The sequence below is a fragment of the Dasypus novemcinctus genome, chromosome X, assembly GCF_030445035.2.
Source record: "Dasypus novemcinctus isolate mDasNov1 chromosome X, mDasNov1.1.hap2, whole genome shotgun sequence".
In the NCBI taxonomy this organism is placed as follows: Eukaryota; Metazoa; Chordata; class Mammalia; order Cingulata; family Dasypodidae; genus Dasypus; species Dasypus novemcinctus.
Window position 1 is genome coordinate 172,812,749 of NC_080704.1, and position 15,176 is coordinate 172,827,924.

The 15,176-nt window shown below is 45.7% G+C and overlaps 1 protein-coding gene across 5 annotated transcripts in view; it reads left to right on the forward strand.

Moving 5' to 3' along the window:
• AFF2 (ALF transcription elongation factor 2) overlaps nt 1-15,176 on the forward strand; it is a 497,989-nt gene that overhangs the window by 454,200 nt on the left and 28,613 nt on the right. For all 5 annotated transcript variants that reach the window (XM_071213173.1, XM_071213175.1, XM_071213176.1 and 2 more), the window contains 4 exons: nt 4,692-4,851; nt 6,372-7,373; nt 8,917-9,038; nt 12,941-13,163. In XM_071213173.1, coding sequence (XP_071069274.1) covers nt 4,692-4,851; nt 6,372-7,373; nt 8,917-9,038; nt 12,941-13,163 — 1,507 coding nt within the window. The remainder of the gene's footprint in view (nt 1-4,691; nt 4,852-6,371; nt 7,374-8,916; nt 9,039-12,940; nt 13,164-15,176) is intronic.

Genomic DNA, 15,176 nt, shown 5'->3' on the forward strand with positions numbered 1-15,176 from the left:
AATAAGTTGTTTTGGTAGATAAAGCATTTATGTTTTTAAAAAGTAGCTCACCACAAGGCAGTTGGTTTTGAAGGAGTAAATCTTGGAATTCTTTTGTTTTGTTTTGTTTTCATAGAATTTGCTCAAAAATAATCCAGTAACATTTAAAGAAACAGAAAATCTGTCCAGAAATATTCCAAAATAAATCAACACTCTAGTTTGGTAATATTGGGATGACAGGTTTCTTATGAGAACCCAGAAACTATTGCATAATATAAATGAAAGATTAGCAAATGGACTTGTGACATGAAGGTCATAAGAGTGAACACAAATTAGAACTTATCCCTCAATTCACCCCTCCCCCTTCTCAGTCTTGCAAATGCTCTGTGTTGTATTGGAAACTTTACCTGGGAGACGTGAAGCTGAGTTAGCATAGTCTGGATTAGCCCCACTTTGATATGTTCTTTCAAACTTTATTTAATACTATAGTGGTTTGAAACTACATGTACCTCCAAAAAAGCATGTGCTTAATGTTAATCCATACCTGTAGCTGTGGACCCATTTTAAATAGAACCTTTTGTGAGGCTACTTCAGGTAAGGTGTGACCCACCTCAATCAGGATGGGTCTTCACCCTCTTACTGGAGTCCTTTATAAGAGAAATGAAGAGGGGGGGGGGAAGAGGGGGAGAGAAAGTAAGTCACAGAAACAAGAAGCTAAAAGCAATGAAATATGAAAGAGAAGGGAGAGACCAGCAGATGCTGCCGTGTGTCTTGCCATGTGGCAGAGGAGCCAAGGCGCGCTGGCAGCCAGTCTTCAGGAGGAAAGCATTGCCTTGATGATGCCTTGCTTTGGACATTTTTCTCAGCCTCAAAACTGTAAGCTAATAAATTCCCATTGTTAAGCCAACCCATTTCATGTATCTACTTTCAGCAGCCTAGCAAGTTAAATCATAATGCCAAAAACAATTGTATAGCTTTAGAAGATACTTTGCATAAATGTAGAGTCATTACCAACATTACGCAAAAGGATCCACAGAATGTTATGGTGCAACCACTGTGGAAAACAGTTTTGCTGTTCCTCAAAAAATTAAATATGGTATTACCAAATAACTTGGTGGTTTTATTCTAAGCCATATGCCCAAAAGAATTGAAAGCAGTGACCCAAGAAAGCTAGTGTCCATAGCAACATTATTCAAAGTCGCTGAAAAGTGGAAGCAACCCAAGTGATATCCCAAATGTGGTATTTTATTCAACTGTAAGAAGGAATAAAGTCGTTATCCATGTGACAACATGATGAACTGTGAACACATCATGGTGAGTGAAATAAACCAGATACAATAGGAAAAAAGATTGTATGCTTTCACTTACATGAAATATCTAGAATAGGCACAGTCATAGAGACACAAAGTAGAATGGTGGGACTGTGGGGGACAGGGAAGGGAGGGGCAATTGCTTAATAGGTGGAAAGTTTCTCTTCGAGGTGATGAAAAAGTTTTGGTAATGGATGGTGGTAATGGTAGCATAACATTGTGAATTGAATTAAGCCCACTGAATTGTATACTTAAGAGTGGTTAACATGGGAAATTCTATTTATGAATATGTTATCACAATTTTTAAAAAGTAATAAAAGAAGTCTGAAAAGGAATGCGGAGAAATGAGAGTACTGATCCACTACTTCCCCAATCAATCTCTCTCTCTCTCTCTCTCTCTCTCTCTCTCTCTCTCTCTCTCTTTCTCTCTCTCTCTTTCTTTCACACACACACACACACACACACACACACCCCTTCCCAGTCAATATAGTCCTCTATTTCTTGTGCTTTCCCTACTCTGTTCGTGGATTTAATGGAATATTTGCAGATAGCATTTACTTAGCAGATAGGCATTTAAGATGCACTTGCCATGTATGAAAAAAAAAATAGCCACCTGGAAGATTAAAAGGAGCAGTCTTCAGGGGAAGGCACAGGTAATGGAGAGGTTCTTTGCACTGGTTGGTAACTAATGGGGAGCCCTAACTGGATGCAGAGCCAGCAATCCTGTCCCCCCCAGGCAGCAGCATGCAGTTTCCCTCCAATGGGTGAGACCTATGACGTTGGAGATAAATAAACTCGGCTAAGGCTGTGGGTGGGGACATGAACTCATTTGGGATCAGGCAAGGAGTGAAGGTCTTTGCTCCCAGAGCCCTGCAGGGTGTGGGGAGGAGAGGAGGTTCCTTGGGATCCCTCTTTCTCAGGTTGGAGGAGGAGGTCATGGGACCAGGTGACCTTCAGGGATAGAACTGGGCTCTCCAGACAAAGCTGCTCTTTCCACCATGGGAAATGCAAGAGGGAGAGCAAGGTAAGGAGCTCGGGGCTTGAGGCAAGGAGGCTCATTGGGTGGATGGCCAGGCAGATAAGTAGAGCCAGATCCAGCATGGTGGTGAATAGGCTTCTGGCCCCCAGCCAACCCCAAACCATGAGCCCAGCTTTATTTCCAAAAGGGAAATTTCTCTGGACAAAGGGAAATTACCTCCCAACAGCCATTATGTTTAGGGTCCCATTTCTGAGAAAGGAGAGCAAATCTCAGTCCAAATAGACAAGGAGCAGAAGGACAGAAAAGCAGTGACTGTACTCCAGCATGCCAAGAGGTCCCTGAGGCAGATGTGTGATGGGGTACAGAGAGCAAACCACTTGGTAAGGAAGGGGTATTGGTTATCAATAAAGGCAGAAGAGCAAATGATATCCATGTTCAAGTGCTTTCCTTGGCCAGTTTGACTGATGTAAATCCCATCATTAGAGATGACCAATCTCTTACGTAAGCCCTGGTCAGACTTTTTTAAAGAGTTTACAAAAATCTTGGCAGAGGAGGCCAAAGGTCAAATTCTCCCACTCCCCTCTTTGGATACTCAGCCAATGGCAACTGTGCATCTGCTCCGTTGGGGGAGTTGAAGCCACAGTTCAAGTCTTGGCTCTCTAACTAGATGTGAGGCAAAGGCCAGCCTTTCCCCCTCTCTGTTTCCTCCCATTGAAACGAGGGATTGGTGTGTCCAGAGTTTCTGTTTGGGGAGATTTAAAAGTTTTGGTCACGGATGGTGGTGATGGCAGCACAACATGGTGAAGGTCATTTCCACCACTCAAATGTGTACTTGAAAGTGGTGAAATGATTAATTCTGGCTTGTTCATATGCAGAGTAACAAATTTGAAAAGCCACAGAACTGTATGACACAAAGAGAGAACCCTAATGTAAACCCTGGGCTGTAGTTAATAGCATAATTATAATAGTATGGTTGCATCAATTGTAACAAAGGCCCCACACTAATGCAAAATGTTAATAATAGGAAAAAACTGCATGTGTGAGATGGGGGCAGGGTATATGGGAACTCTACTCTTTGCATGATTTTTCTGTAAACCTCCAGCTGCTCTAAAAGAAAAATGAAAACAACAGACAAACAAGGGGTTGAATTTGCCACTTTTAGTGATAAGACTGCCCCATAAGTAGTGCTAAAACCAAAGCCCCTTGACAAACCTGTGAGTTTTTGAACAAGATGGTGACAAAACTTTAAAAAGTAACTTAATAAAAACTGAAAGGAATAAAAAGAGAACAGGTATATCAGTCAGCCAAAGGGTTGCTGATGCAAAATACCAGAAATTGGTTGTTGTTTTTATTTTATTTATCTCCCCTTCCCCCCCTCCCCAGTTCGCTGTGTGTTCTTCCGTGACTGCTTCTATCCTTGTCAGTGGCACCGGAAAACTGTCTCTTTTTGTTGCATCATCTTGCTGTGTCAGCTCTCCGTGTGTGCAGCACCACTTCTGGGCAGGTTGAACTTTCTTTCGTGCTGGGCGGCTCACCATACGGGACGCATTCCTTGCACGTGGGGCTCCCCTACCCGGGGGACACCCCTGCGTAGCAGAGCACTCTTTGTATGCATTAGCACTGCATGTGGGCCAGCTCCACATGGGTCAAGGAGGCCCTGGGTTTGAACCATATGGTAGGAGGACGCCCTATCCATTGGGCCAAGTCTGCTTCCCAGGTTGGTTTTTATAAAGAGTATTTATTTGGGATAGGAGCTTACAGATACCAGGCCATAAAGCATAAGTTGCTTCCCTCGCCAAAGTCTATTTGGAAGTAAGATGGCTGCTGACGTCTGTGAGGGTTCAGGCTTTCTGGGTTCCTATGTTCCTGGGGCTTGCTTTACCGTGGGTTCAAGGTTCCTTCCTTACTGGGACTGACTTCTCTTTCCTCTGCATGCTGATTTCCCAGGGCTCCAGTTTAAGTCTTCAGCATCCAACTCCAAAATCAAAACTCCAACATTATAAGCCCGCAACTCTGTTCTTCACCATGCCTTTTATCTGTGAGTCCCCACCCACTAAGGCATGGGGACACAACACCCTAATCATAACTCAGTCATGCCCAGGTACAGATCAGATTACAAGCATAATCCAATATTTCTTTTTGGAATTCATCAGTTATATCAAGCTGCTACAACAGGTAAGAATCTGAGGCTCTGCTTTGGTCTGCATCAGAGGGGCTTAAAGTTTCCTTGTGAGGGGGCAAGTCATTGGTGGGGGCGAATTCCTGAGCCTCCATTTCCCACCTGTGAATTGGGGACTCTAGGATCCGCTCCCTCCTGCCTACCTCATCCACCCTAGGTTCTTAAAAAGTGTGTGCTCAACCGGGCTGTTTTCTCTCTGGTCTGGGAGGGAATGAGGCCATGAATGATATGATTTTTCTTTCAGCCCACCCGTGACCACACCCCAGGCCCCAGCTCCAGCGCCAGCCAGCGGGACTTCAGGAAGCTCCAGCGACTCGGAGAGCAGCTCAGAATCGGACTCAGATACAGAAAGCAGCACCACCGACAGCGAATCCAATGAGGCGCCCCGTGCAGCCACTCCAGAGGTGGGTGAAGTGGCCGGGACCCCAACTACAACCTGCCTGTCCCTGTGGCAGCACACCCAAGACACATACGCATGCATACACACATGTTCAGCCTAAGATTTACTTCTTTAGACTCAGAAAAGTATTCAGGTATTGGATAGCATTCTTTTGACTCTTGCCGGGTGACTTTGGCCAACCCAATAAGCTATGCTGACCCTCAAACTTTCTCCTGTGTGAAACTGGAATTGTCATAACTGGGCTTGCAACCTCTTTTGAGAGAACCAATGATGCCTGTCAAAAACCACTTCTGGCCCTAGGGACCTCACCCCTCCCTTTAGGTTGAAGCTCTGAATTGCCACGAGGCAAGGGAGTCCCAAGAGGAGTGGCTTTCCAGAAGGGCAAAAGGTGGTGGTTGAGAAGGTGTGTGTTTTGATCTCAGTTTGCAACCTTCAAGTGTGCTTAATAATAAATCATGAGAACATTTCACACAGCCCCATGACAGACAAAAATAATAATTGTGACAAGAAAGGAATTGCCTTTCCCCTGCCATCCTCCCTGAGTCTGAGATAGCAGCTCATTTTCCCAGAGCCTACCCTTGTTACAACTGGCAGCCCCATTCCCTAACACCCATGGCGCATCACAGGTAGACAGTGGAGGAGCCAGTACTGAAAGGAACCCAGGGCAGTCAGTGTGTGACAAGAGCTGGTGCCTTTGACCCCAGAGCCATACTACCAACAGTGGCAGCCAGTACTGTTTCCTGAGCTCTCACCTGGTATTGTCCTGTGCAGACCGGAATCAGAGCTACTCAAGGGTTTTTAATTCTCTCACCCTCTGGGCTGGTGCCATAAGACTCAGTTGATGACTTTAAAAGGAGATCAGCTCTAATCAAAATGATGGCTCTTTTAGTTCACCCAGTGGGAGTCAGCTGGGCATCAAAGACCTGAATTGTACGCGTCATTCTGTGGTTTAATAGCGAATGCTAATGTCAAGCATGCACGTCCCCATAAATTGGTTCTCACCCGTCTCCCAAGTCTCCCAAGGGAAGTGCAGTGTTTGGGGGGAAGTCAAATCTTTTCATCCTTCGATAAAAATGCAAAGGGCCTGTTCTGTTTGCCATGAATTCAGCATCGTATAGGAGGCACTTTGGCTGACAGAGAGGCCCTCCTTTTGAGGTCGGCTTGGGGCACGGTTTACATTCTTTACAGGATCAAAGAATATTACCTCTGCCTCCTGGTGAGCGCTGAGAAACGGTTTCTCCGCCAGGCTCCCCTGCCCACCCTCTGGAACTAGTCTGTCTGAATAAGTCTTTCCTTCCTGGCCAGAGTGGAGAATACATATAGGGAGACATGGAAATGAGTTTAAATAAGTAGACCAGGGCCAGTTTATGGAGTGTCTGGCAGTCTAAGTAATATGATTAATGTATGTGTGTGTGAGTGTGTGTTCGCATGCAAAGCTTTTATTAGCTAAGTCACAATACTGACATTCTCCCTAATACTTACCGAATGTGAAATGAACTCCCACTGCTATTTCTCAATCTGCAGCCTGAGCCACCCTCAACCAACAAGTGGCAGCTGGACAAATGGCTTAACAAGGTGACCTCCCAGAACAAGTCATTTATCTGTGGCCAAAATGAAACCCCCATGGAGACGGTTGCTCTGCCTCCTCCAGTCATCCAGCCAATGGAAGTTCAGATCAAAGTGAAGCCGAACCCCACCCAGGCCCTGGCTGAACCCAAAGAGAGGCCTCTCCTCACTCTCATTAGGGAGAAAGCCCGTCCACGACCCACCCAGAAAACTCCAGAAACCAAGGCTTTGAAGCATAAATTGTCGGCCACTCTTGAGACCTCCTCTCAGAGGACAATTGGGAAAAAGCAGCCCAAGAAGGTCGAGAAGATCACCAGCCTTGATGACTTCCCCTGGCCCAAACCAAATATCACCAGCAGCACCCCCAAAGAAAAAGAAAGCATGGAGCTCCCTGAGCCACCGAGAGGCCGCAACAAAACCACGGCTCACAAGCCAGTCCCCAGGAAAGAACCAAGGCCCAACATCCCCATGGTTGCCGAGAAGAAGAAGTATAGAGGTCCTGGCAAGATCGTGCCAAAATCCCGGGAGTTCATCGAAACAGATTCTTCCACGTCTGATTCCAACACAGATCAGGAAGAGACCCTGCAGATCAAAGTCCTGCCCCCTTGCGTTTTGCCTGCGGGGAACATTGCCAAATCCAAGGAAGCCTCAGGTGCCAGCCTGACCTTAATCAGCGGCAGCATCAGCAACAACAACACGTCCATCAGTCCCGAGGAGCCAACTTTCTCACCCGCCCCTGTCCTGCACACTGAACTTTTGTCCCCTCTCCAAGATCCTGAGAACCCAAAAAACCTCTGGGTGAAGATTGACCTCGACTTACTCTCGAGAGTGCCTGGCCACAACTTGTTACAAGCTGTGCCCGCCAAACCCGACCACAAGGAGCCTGCTTCGAAACCCAAGCGTCAGACCCCTGCCGCAGCTGCGGAAAAACCTGCCCCTAAAGGCAAGCGTAAGCACAAGGTAAGCTGTCCGATCCAGGCCCAGGCCATGAACAGTGGCTGCCTGTTGGCTATCTTCATCTCAAGTCTTGTTCTCCAGGGAACCAGTGACAACAGGTCTCAGGCTTCGGTGAAGGCAACAATGCCTTCCATGGGAAATGCACTCTTTGGCATGGCCAGGGAGGAAGGGCCAGAAAGGTTTGGGGTTTGCCACCCAATGGCATGTGTGTGCAATATGGCACAAGAGAGATTATGCTGTGTAGGAAAGAAGAATGTGACATGGAGGGAGCCCCCTTCCCCTGGCAGCCAGTCCCCTGGGATCAGCTCCTGAAGCTGCTTTCCTGGGCCCCTATATCGCTGCTGCTCTCTGGTAGTGCCACCTCAGCATTGGCAGGTGCTCCCAAGGTCCAGCTGCATCCTGGGGGGCTTCTTAATTTCTCCAGACAGTTTTAGCCTCCCCATATCCCAGTTCTACATGGATGATCCCAGCCCCTGGCAGACACACGTCCTGCCTGGCCTCCTGGGGTCACCGACCTATATATACAGTAGGCTTTGTTTGTGCAGACCTGCCCCACGAGAGGTTCGGGCTACAAAGTATTCCTGGGAGGTGAAATCCAGAAATGGCCACTTCCCTTTCAGATACATTTGAGGAGGGGCATTGTGTCCTACAGGCCCATTCTGTTGTCTCGCCACATCCTCAGGGTCCATTTGTAGAGGAGCTTTGGTCTCCTGGGGATATTTGGCTAACATTTCATGGTTGCCATGGTGGCTGGAGAGGAGCTTCCTACTTCTTCCCACATTTGTTTTGTCCCTTCCCAGGAGAGCCTTTTGTATGGTCCTAAAGGGCAGGATTCCACCCATGTCCAGACTCCACCACTGACCAGGCTTCTATGAGGATGACTGAGGTCTTCACTCAGCTTTAGTAGTTAAAAACCAGAGGGTGCTATCTCTAAGCTATGCACCAACATACTTACAGGAAGTATTCTAAAATAGATTCCAAGAGTTCTAGGACCCTTGCCCGACTGCTATTTCACCACTCTTAGTGATTATAGTGATACAACCAGTGGTAAAATCATACCCTCAGACCCTGCACATGCAAAGGTCCAAAGGCGTGCCTTGCATGTGGCTCGTTTCCTGGCCTGTTGTTGATTGTGTAAGTTATCTGTAGAGGTCGCCCCCAATCACCATGCTGCTTAGACCAGATGTATGCCAAGAATTGCCATGTTAGTTCTAAACCACTCATTTTGGGGACATTGTTGGTGGGAGAAGTGTCTAAAACTGATAGGTTCTCTTTGCTTTTGTGATGCCATTCCCATGCCCTGGATCTTTAATCAGAGTTTCAGGGCACAGCTCCGCTCTCTTGAATGCCATCTTCTCCATAGGAGTAGGCTAGGCAAGGCTGATTGCTTTTCTGTCTGATCAAAGGTGCACATTTAACTCCCTTACCCAAACTAGAAATTGAAAAAGAGCAAACAGTCAACCTTGCCTATTTTGTTTTTCTTAATGTTGGGAAACTTGGTTGCTTGCATGTATTTCAAGCTCCCTGTATTTGTTTCCTGTTAAAGCCAACAGAAGTTGTGGAGAAAATCCCTGCGAAGAAGCAACGCCTGGAGGAGACCACAGCTCTCTGCCTGCTTCCCCCTTGCATCTCACCGGTCCCACCCCAGAAGCCTCCCAATACGAGAGAGTGAGTTTGCCCTGCCTCCTTAGGAGGGCTCAATGGTTCAGGTGCTTAAAAATCCCCAACTGAACCCATTTGGGGTATCCTGTCCCAGAGGAATGTTAGGTAAAAAAATGGAAGTCACCAACAAGGGTGGGATAAAGGATAGAATACAGGCAGCCAAATTTGGGGTGGCCCCATGTGCCTCTCGGCAACATTTCTTCCTGCCAACTCAGCCTGATCACAGAAATAAGTCCAAACAGACTTGTTGAGGCAGTAAAGGAAATGAATGAATTAAAAAGAGGAAGCATCAAGAGGCATCCCTTACTTTAACCAGATCGCCCGTTTCAGGCCCAACTTCCAGTTCCCAAGGCAAGTCAACAGTTTCCCTGGCCAAGCAGCCTCTGGCTCTTGATGTTCAGATGCTGCTTGAAGGCCAATAGCCACATGGCTCATGCTCAGGAAGCCAGGAGAATGACACGTTTGAGGAGGTCAGAAGCCTGAATGCCCAGGATTTGCCCTCCTCTTGGGGCTGCTCCATGTCAGCGGACGTCAGCTGGGAATGGAGACGGTCATGCCATCAGCTGGGACCTCTACTCCTTGCTCCCTCGGAGCAGATGATGCTGCCCTTGGGCAGCAGGTGCCCTTGCCTCCTCTTCACTCAAATGGCACCAGCTTTCCCTGAAGAAGTCCTGCCTTTCTTTATACCAAGCATCTTGACCGAGTTCTTCTGGCCTATCAATATAATTTAGCTAACAATCATGTCAGCTGCTTTAACATTCCGTCTGGGTAATTATTGCCATAAATTCATTCAAAAGTAGAGATTACTTCCATCAAAGACCAGTTTGGGAGCCTATTAGCAGCCCAGAGCAGAGAGGCAATCTGGCTAACTGCTGCTAACAAGTGATTTCACGGATTACTGTTTAACATCAGTGATATGGCCTCAATCTGCCACAGATAAGATGTTGGACATAAGTTATCAGCTTACAACTGTCTGGATCCAGGATCCTTGTTGTTTGGAGACAAGAGATAGGAAAAGACCAGATCTGCTCTATATAATAAGGAGATTTGAGCCCTGGGTTGCCTCTCTCTCTCAGGATCGGTAGCTATTTGTGAGGTGCGTCTGCATTACCTGGTGTAAACTTTCTCTGAGCGATCCCACCCCATACTTGGAGTTCTCTGAACCAGAAACCCTTCCAACAGAGTTGGTCCTCTTCACCTCAGGTCAACCAGGCATGTGGGGAAACCTGCTCTGCCAGCGGTCAAGCACAGTCATCCTCAGGCCTTCCTCCATTCTAAGGAGGAAGGATGAAAATGAGCCTCTACGTCTAGTCTCCCTAAGAGGCCCACCGACCTGTCATTTTCCTCATTCCCAACGAGAGGGATGGCTAGGTATTAGGCAAATGTCTAGGAACTTGAGGTTTTATTTATTTTTAAAAGACACATAGGTTATGTAAAATGTTACATAAAATACAGGGGATGCTTATATGCCCCACTCCCTACACCTCCCACTTTTCCCACATTAACAACTTCTTTCATTAGTGTGGTACATTCATTGCAATTGGTGAACACATTTTGGAGCATTACAGTTTTTAATCCATGGCCTTTACAGCCTTTCCCTTTTTTCTGATAGTTAGAAAAGCAGTGTCTACCTAGTAGCTTTTACCATTCCAGAAGTATCCGAGTCTGATTCTCTTGCTCATCCAACAAATCCAGATCCCTGGAAAATCTCCAGAGGTGAGGAAGAATGAAGGAAGGAGTAGCCTCTCAGAGGTCTTCTCCTGATAACTTTCCCCTCAAGCTTTGTTTGTTCCTCGGTACCTTACTGGTCATTCAGACCAAATCCTTGGGAATTTCTACCAGACAGCATTCACATTTCTAAATGAATGTTCTGGAAACTTCTAAAAGACAAGATTCATCTTCTTAAATGAATATTCTAAAGCCAGCAAAGAATGCCACAGCTGACTGTAAGAGCTGGCATTCCCCATCATCCAATAAACGGACCCTGCTGAGTCCCTCTCAATCTTTCTCTGGAGTTTGAACCATCAGCAGGGCCTCTCAGGGATTGGCAGTGGAGGAGGGGGCAGTGCCTCCTATCCTCCTCTGGCCTACAGCATGAGGTACCCAGAGAAGCAAAAACTGTTCTTGTAAGTAGAAAGCTAGGACAGTGACAGAGTGTTCTCTAGGAAATGGCCCCTCGTTATCTTTCCCCAAGTACAAGTTTCATGGTTCAAGGTCACTGCCAGGCAGAGATGGATAGGGGGCCAGGTCATTGGCAACCACTACATAGAATACACTCCATCCCCACTGGTCAGTGTGGTAGCAGATGGGAAGGATGGGCATGATTGAAGTAGCCAATGGCAAATCAGTTGTCTCTAGGAAGCAACTCTTCCCTGTACAGCCTCCGCTGCCTTCTCAGGTAGCTTAAAAAGCAGGGGGAGTGGCTTCAACTGATGAATCACTCACCTCCTATAGGTGCCTCAGCAATGCTCAACGTCTGTTTCTCTAAATTCCCCAAAGTCAGATGCCTCTGTCATCATTGTATTTTGCATGGTCCCATGTTTGTGGAGCTTCACCATGGACAAGAATCTTAATCTATCCATTCATCACCATTTTAGTCAAACATTGTGATTATCATAAAAAGGTTCTGTGTGTCAAAGCAATTTAAAAAAAATCCATTGACAAGTATTTTTAAATTAATTCTAACCAATTATGGTAATGCAGAAGAAAGAGTTATTGTGATTTGTTTCATTTCGTTTTAATTTCCTGCATGACAAAAATTGAAACAGGTCCACATTTATGAAGCAAAAGACAGAGGAAATGACAAATATTATACAACTGGCAAATCTGTGCAGCACAGAAGTGGGACAGAAATACTACTGAGTTCTACCAGTTCAGGAAATCAGACCTCTTGAATACTCATTCATCTTTGATTTGTTGCTTTGAGATATTGTAAATCTATATTCCTAGACACTGACTGAAATTGACTAAGAGGAAAACATAAATTTTTGTTGACTTAATTTGCTATTGGAAATGGTAGTCAATAATCATGAAAAGTAAATGGTTGCATAGTGCAATATTAGTTGTCTAAGAAAAGATTAAAATCCAAGTAATCTTCATTGATTAGACTGAGACAGTAACTAAAATGAAAATCCATGACCCAATTACCATGTTAAGCAGCCAGCGTGAGGTTTTAGTTGTTCTTTTTTCTGTTTTATTTGCAGTCTCAGTCTATTTGATGGTGACCGTTTAATGGGCAGATAAATCAGTTCAAAAGCACAGGAATACTTTTAGGAGTGCAAATGTCTGGTGTCGATATGACAAAAGAATATTTTAAATGGAGTTTTTTTTTTTCAAGTGGAGTACATCAGTACTTCTGCAGACCAAGTTAATTTAAGGTTGGGGCTCCTTAACCCTTGACCTTGGAAGGGGGTTGGGAGACTTTTTGGACACACAGATTACAATGTGTCACAAAAGTATTCAGTGTGGTATTTCTTTCAAAGTGATATGTACGCATAGAATACCTTAAAGTATCCTTCTACTGTTTGATTATTGTACCATTGGCTGAGTGCTTGTGCAGTTGCACCAGGGCAAAGTAAGTAAGGACCTTCCTGAAAAAATGTTGGGATTAAAGTCTGCACCGTACATTCTATTTTCCACAAAACTCTAATTAACAGTGCTTTTGAAAGGTTACACATATCCGGCTAATGGCTTCAAAGACATGTGTTTATTCTTGGATTCCTATGAATGCCTCTGTCTGCCTTTCTCTATTATCCATGTGCATTTTCATGTACACCCCACACCACAGATAAAAGGCCATCCGCTAAAATGGTACTTTAGCTGAAGGTACCAGTATCCAGGGTTCAATCAGAGTAAAGAGGTAAAGAGAGAAAAGACTTTCTGACAACCTACACTTTTTGTTTCCTCAGAAATAATTCCTCCAGGAGAGCAAACAGAAAGAAAGAAGAAAAGCTCTTCCCTCCTCCACTCTCCCCACTGGCAGAGGAACCCCAGCATCGCAGAAACATCAGCGGCAATCATGGTGCCTTTGGTCAAGAGAAAAGCATTTCTCTGCCTGGACAGGTCACCTCAGCCAAACCCAAGAGAAGTGAAGGCAAATTCTGTGCTACTTTCAAAGGGATATCTGTAAATGTAAGTGTCTTTGGACATATACCAACCTCAAGAGTCCGACAAGAAAGAGTTCCCCCAGCTCACCTAACCTGACATGACAGCTGGAGTTATTGCACAGGGAAGGGATGGAGGGGCAGTGGGTACACAGACACAGACACCCCATGTGTTCAAATCTTGATGATCCCAGTTCAGGATGGATTTTTCTTTCCGGGTTACTTCTCCACCCTGTCTTACTTCCCCAAACAGTTTAGACGTCCTTTGATGCAATCCCTCTCTAGCTCGGCTGTTGGGTCTACTTCCATTCATTTAGTGAAAGGAAGAACAAACGAATGGGCTGGCGTTGCAAGGGGTCACTGACCTGGGGCTGCAGCTCAGGTCTCAGTGCTCTGAGGTGCATCTTTCCATCACCCACAACTTTGGATTTTCTGCGCTGCTCCTCCATCCACGTAGATAACTGAGAAGTTAAATCACATTTCACATGCATATCCCAATGTATTTTCATTTGTCACAGCCATAAGTACCCGAACCATGGAAACCACCAGGCACCAATGAATAAACACACGTATATGCAGAGACTTCGCATCCCTGTGCACCAAGGCTCTTTTCAGTGGAGAAGCCAAAGCAAACGAGTGGAAAGGAATTAGTTTGAAAATCTCTGCTGCCAACTTCATGGGCTCTGAACCTAAAGTGCCCATTTAAAACTCCATGAGAGGTCATTAGGCCCTTGGGTTTTACAGACGCCTGTTGACAGGCCCCCTATCATCTGAGATGACTGAGATGGCCTATGTAAATTTCACCACTGATTTCAAGCAATTGCTCTAGTAGGAAATTGTCATGTTTTGTATGAAATGTGTGTGTGTGTGTGCATGTAAACATAATACATTTGTATTTACAGATGCCGACTCTATAATGTGGGGGGAATTAAACCATCTGTTCTAAACAGTAATTGCACTATCTATCCTACTTTTCATACTGAATGTAATTAATATTATAAATTCTGCCTAATGCTCAGTTCCATTCAAGCTTTTGGAGGGCATGCACCAGAGCTAGGCAGTTCTCTTTGTATAGTGCCCTGCAGATTGTCACAAATAATTAGGTGCTTAATACATGTGTTATTATGACAGTGATGTTGCTTATAAAATTCGGCAAAGTCATTTCCACAAGAACTGAAAAGTACAGGGGAAACCTGGTAAATTGAGCCATATTTGCCCCTGGAAGTGCATCATCCTTCATAAGGAAATCACAGGGCTCCCTGTGATAGTACTAGGCAGCCAGGGACTCTTTTTTGGCCATGCCTTCCTTGTCTCAGTGGTTTAGAATCTGGGGGACATCATGGCATAGTTTTACCCATTCTGGGAGTTGAGAGTCACAAGGACCATCCCTGAGTCCATCAAATGAGTGGACTTGACTGGAGGAGCTTCAAGGCTTCTTCCAGCTCCAAACAGGCCTTCAATTTTGTGCTCTTGGGGTCTTCTCTTGGCCATTTAGGCTTGAGGTCCCATTTGTGGACTCAGTGCACAGGGGTGTGCCAGAGGGACAGGCTTATATAACTTGGATGATCACAGCTGGATGAAACCATCTCCAGTTCGGCATGCCAAGCATGCCATCAATACTGTATGCCTGGCAGGCATGGCCATTCTGGGTTCTTCCACCTATCTTGGCCATTGAGGCAAGTGGGGCTGCCTTGGGCCGACCCCATTGATGGGGCTGAGCCAGTGTGCCTCTAGCAGGAGAAACCCAGGCCTGGCTTGGTAGTTTCAGAAGGCTCTGCTTAGGTCAGATGTTGGGGGGTGAGCAAAACCCACGGTGATCTTTAAAAATACCTCCTCTATGTTCATCATAACAATTTTCGCATGTGCTGCCTGACGGCACGTTTGATCTCAGTGAGCCCTGGTTGGAAAGAATTATGCAAGAGTCGGAAGGACCAGAATCAAGTGATAAAGCTCTACTTGAATGGATACAAGGAAGTTCACCTGTGGCCTTAATCTTTAAAGTGACCTTTCTGAACAAGGCAAGCAGGCATTCCACCGACAC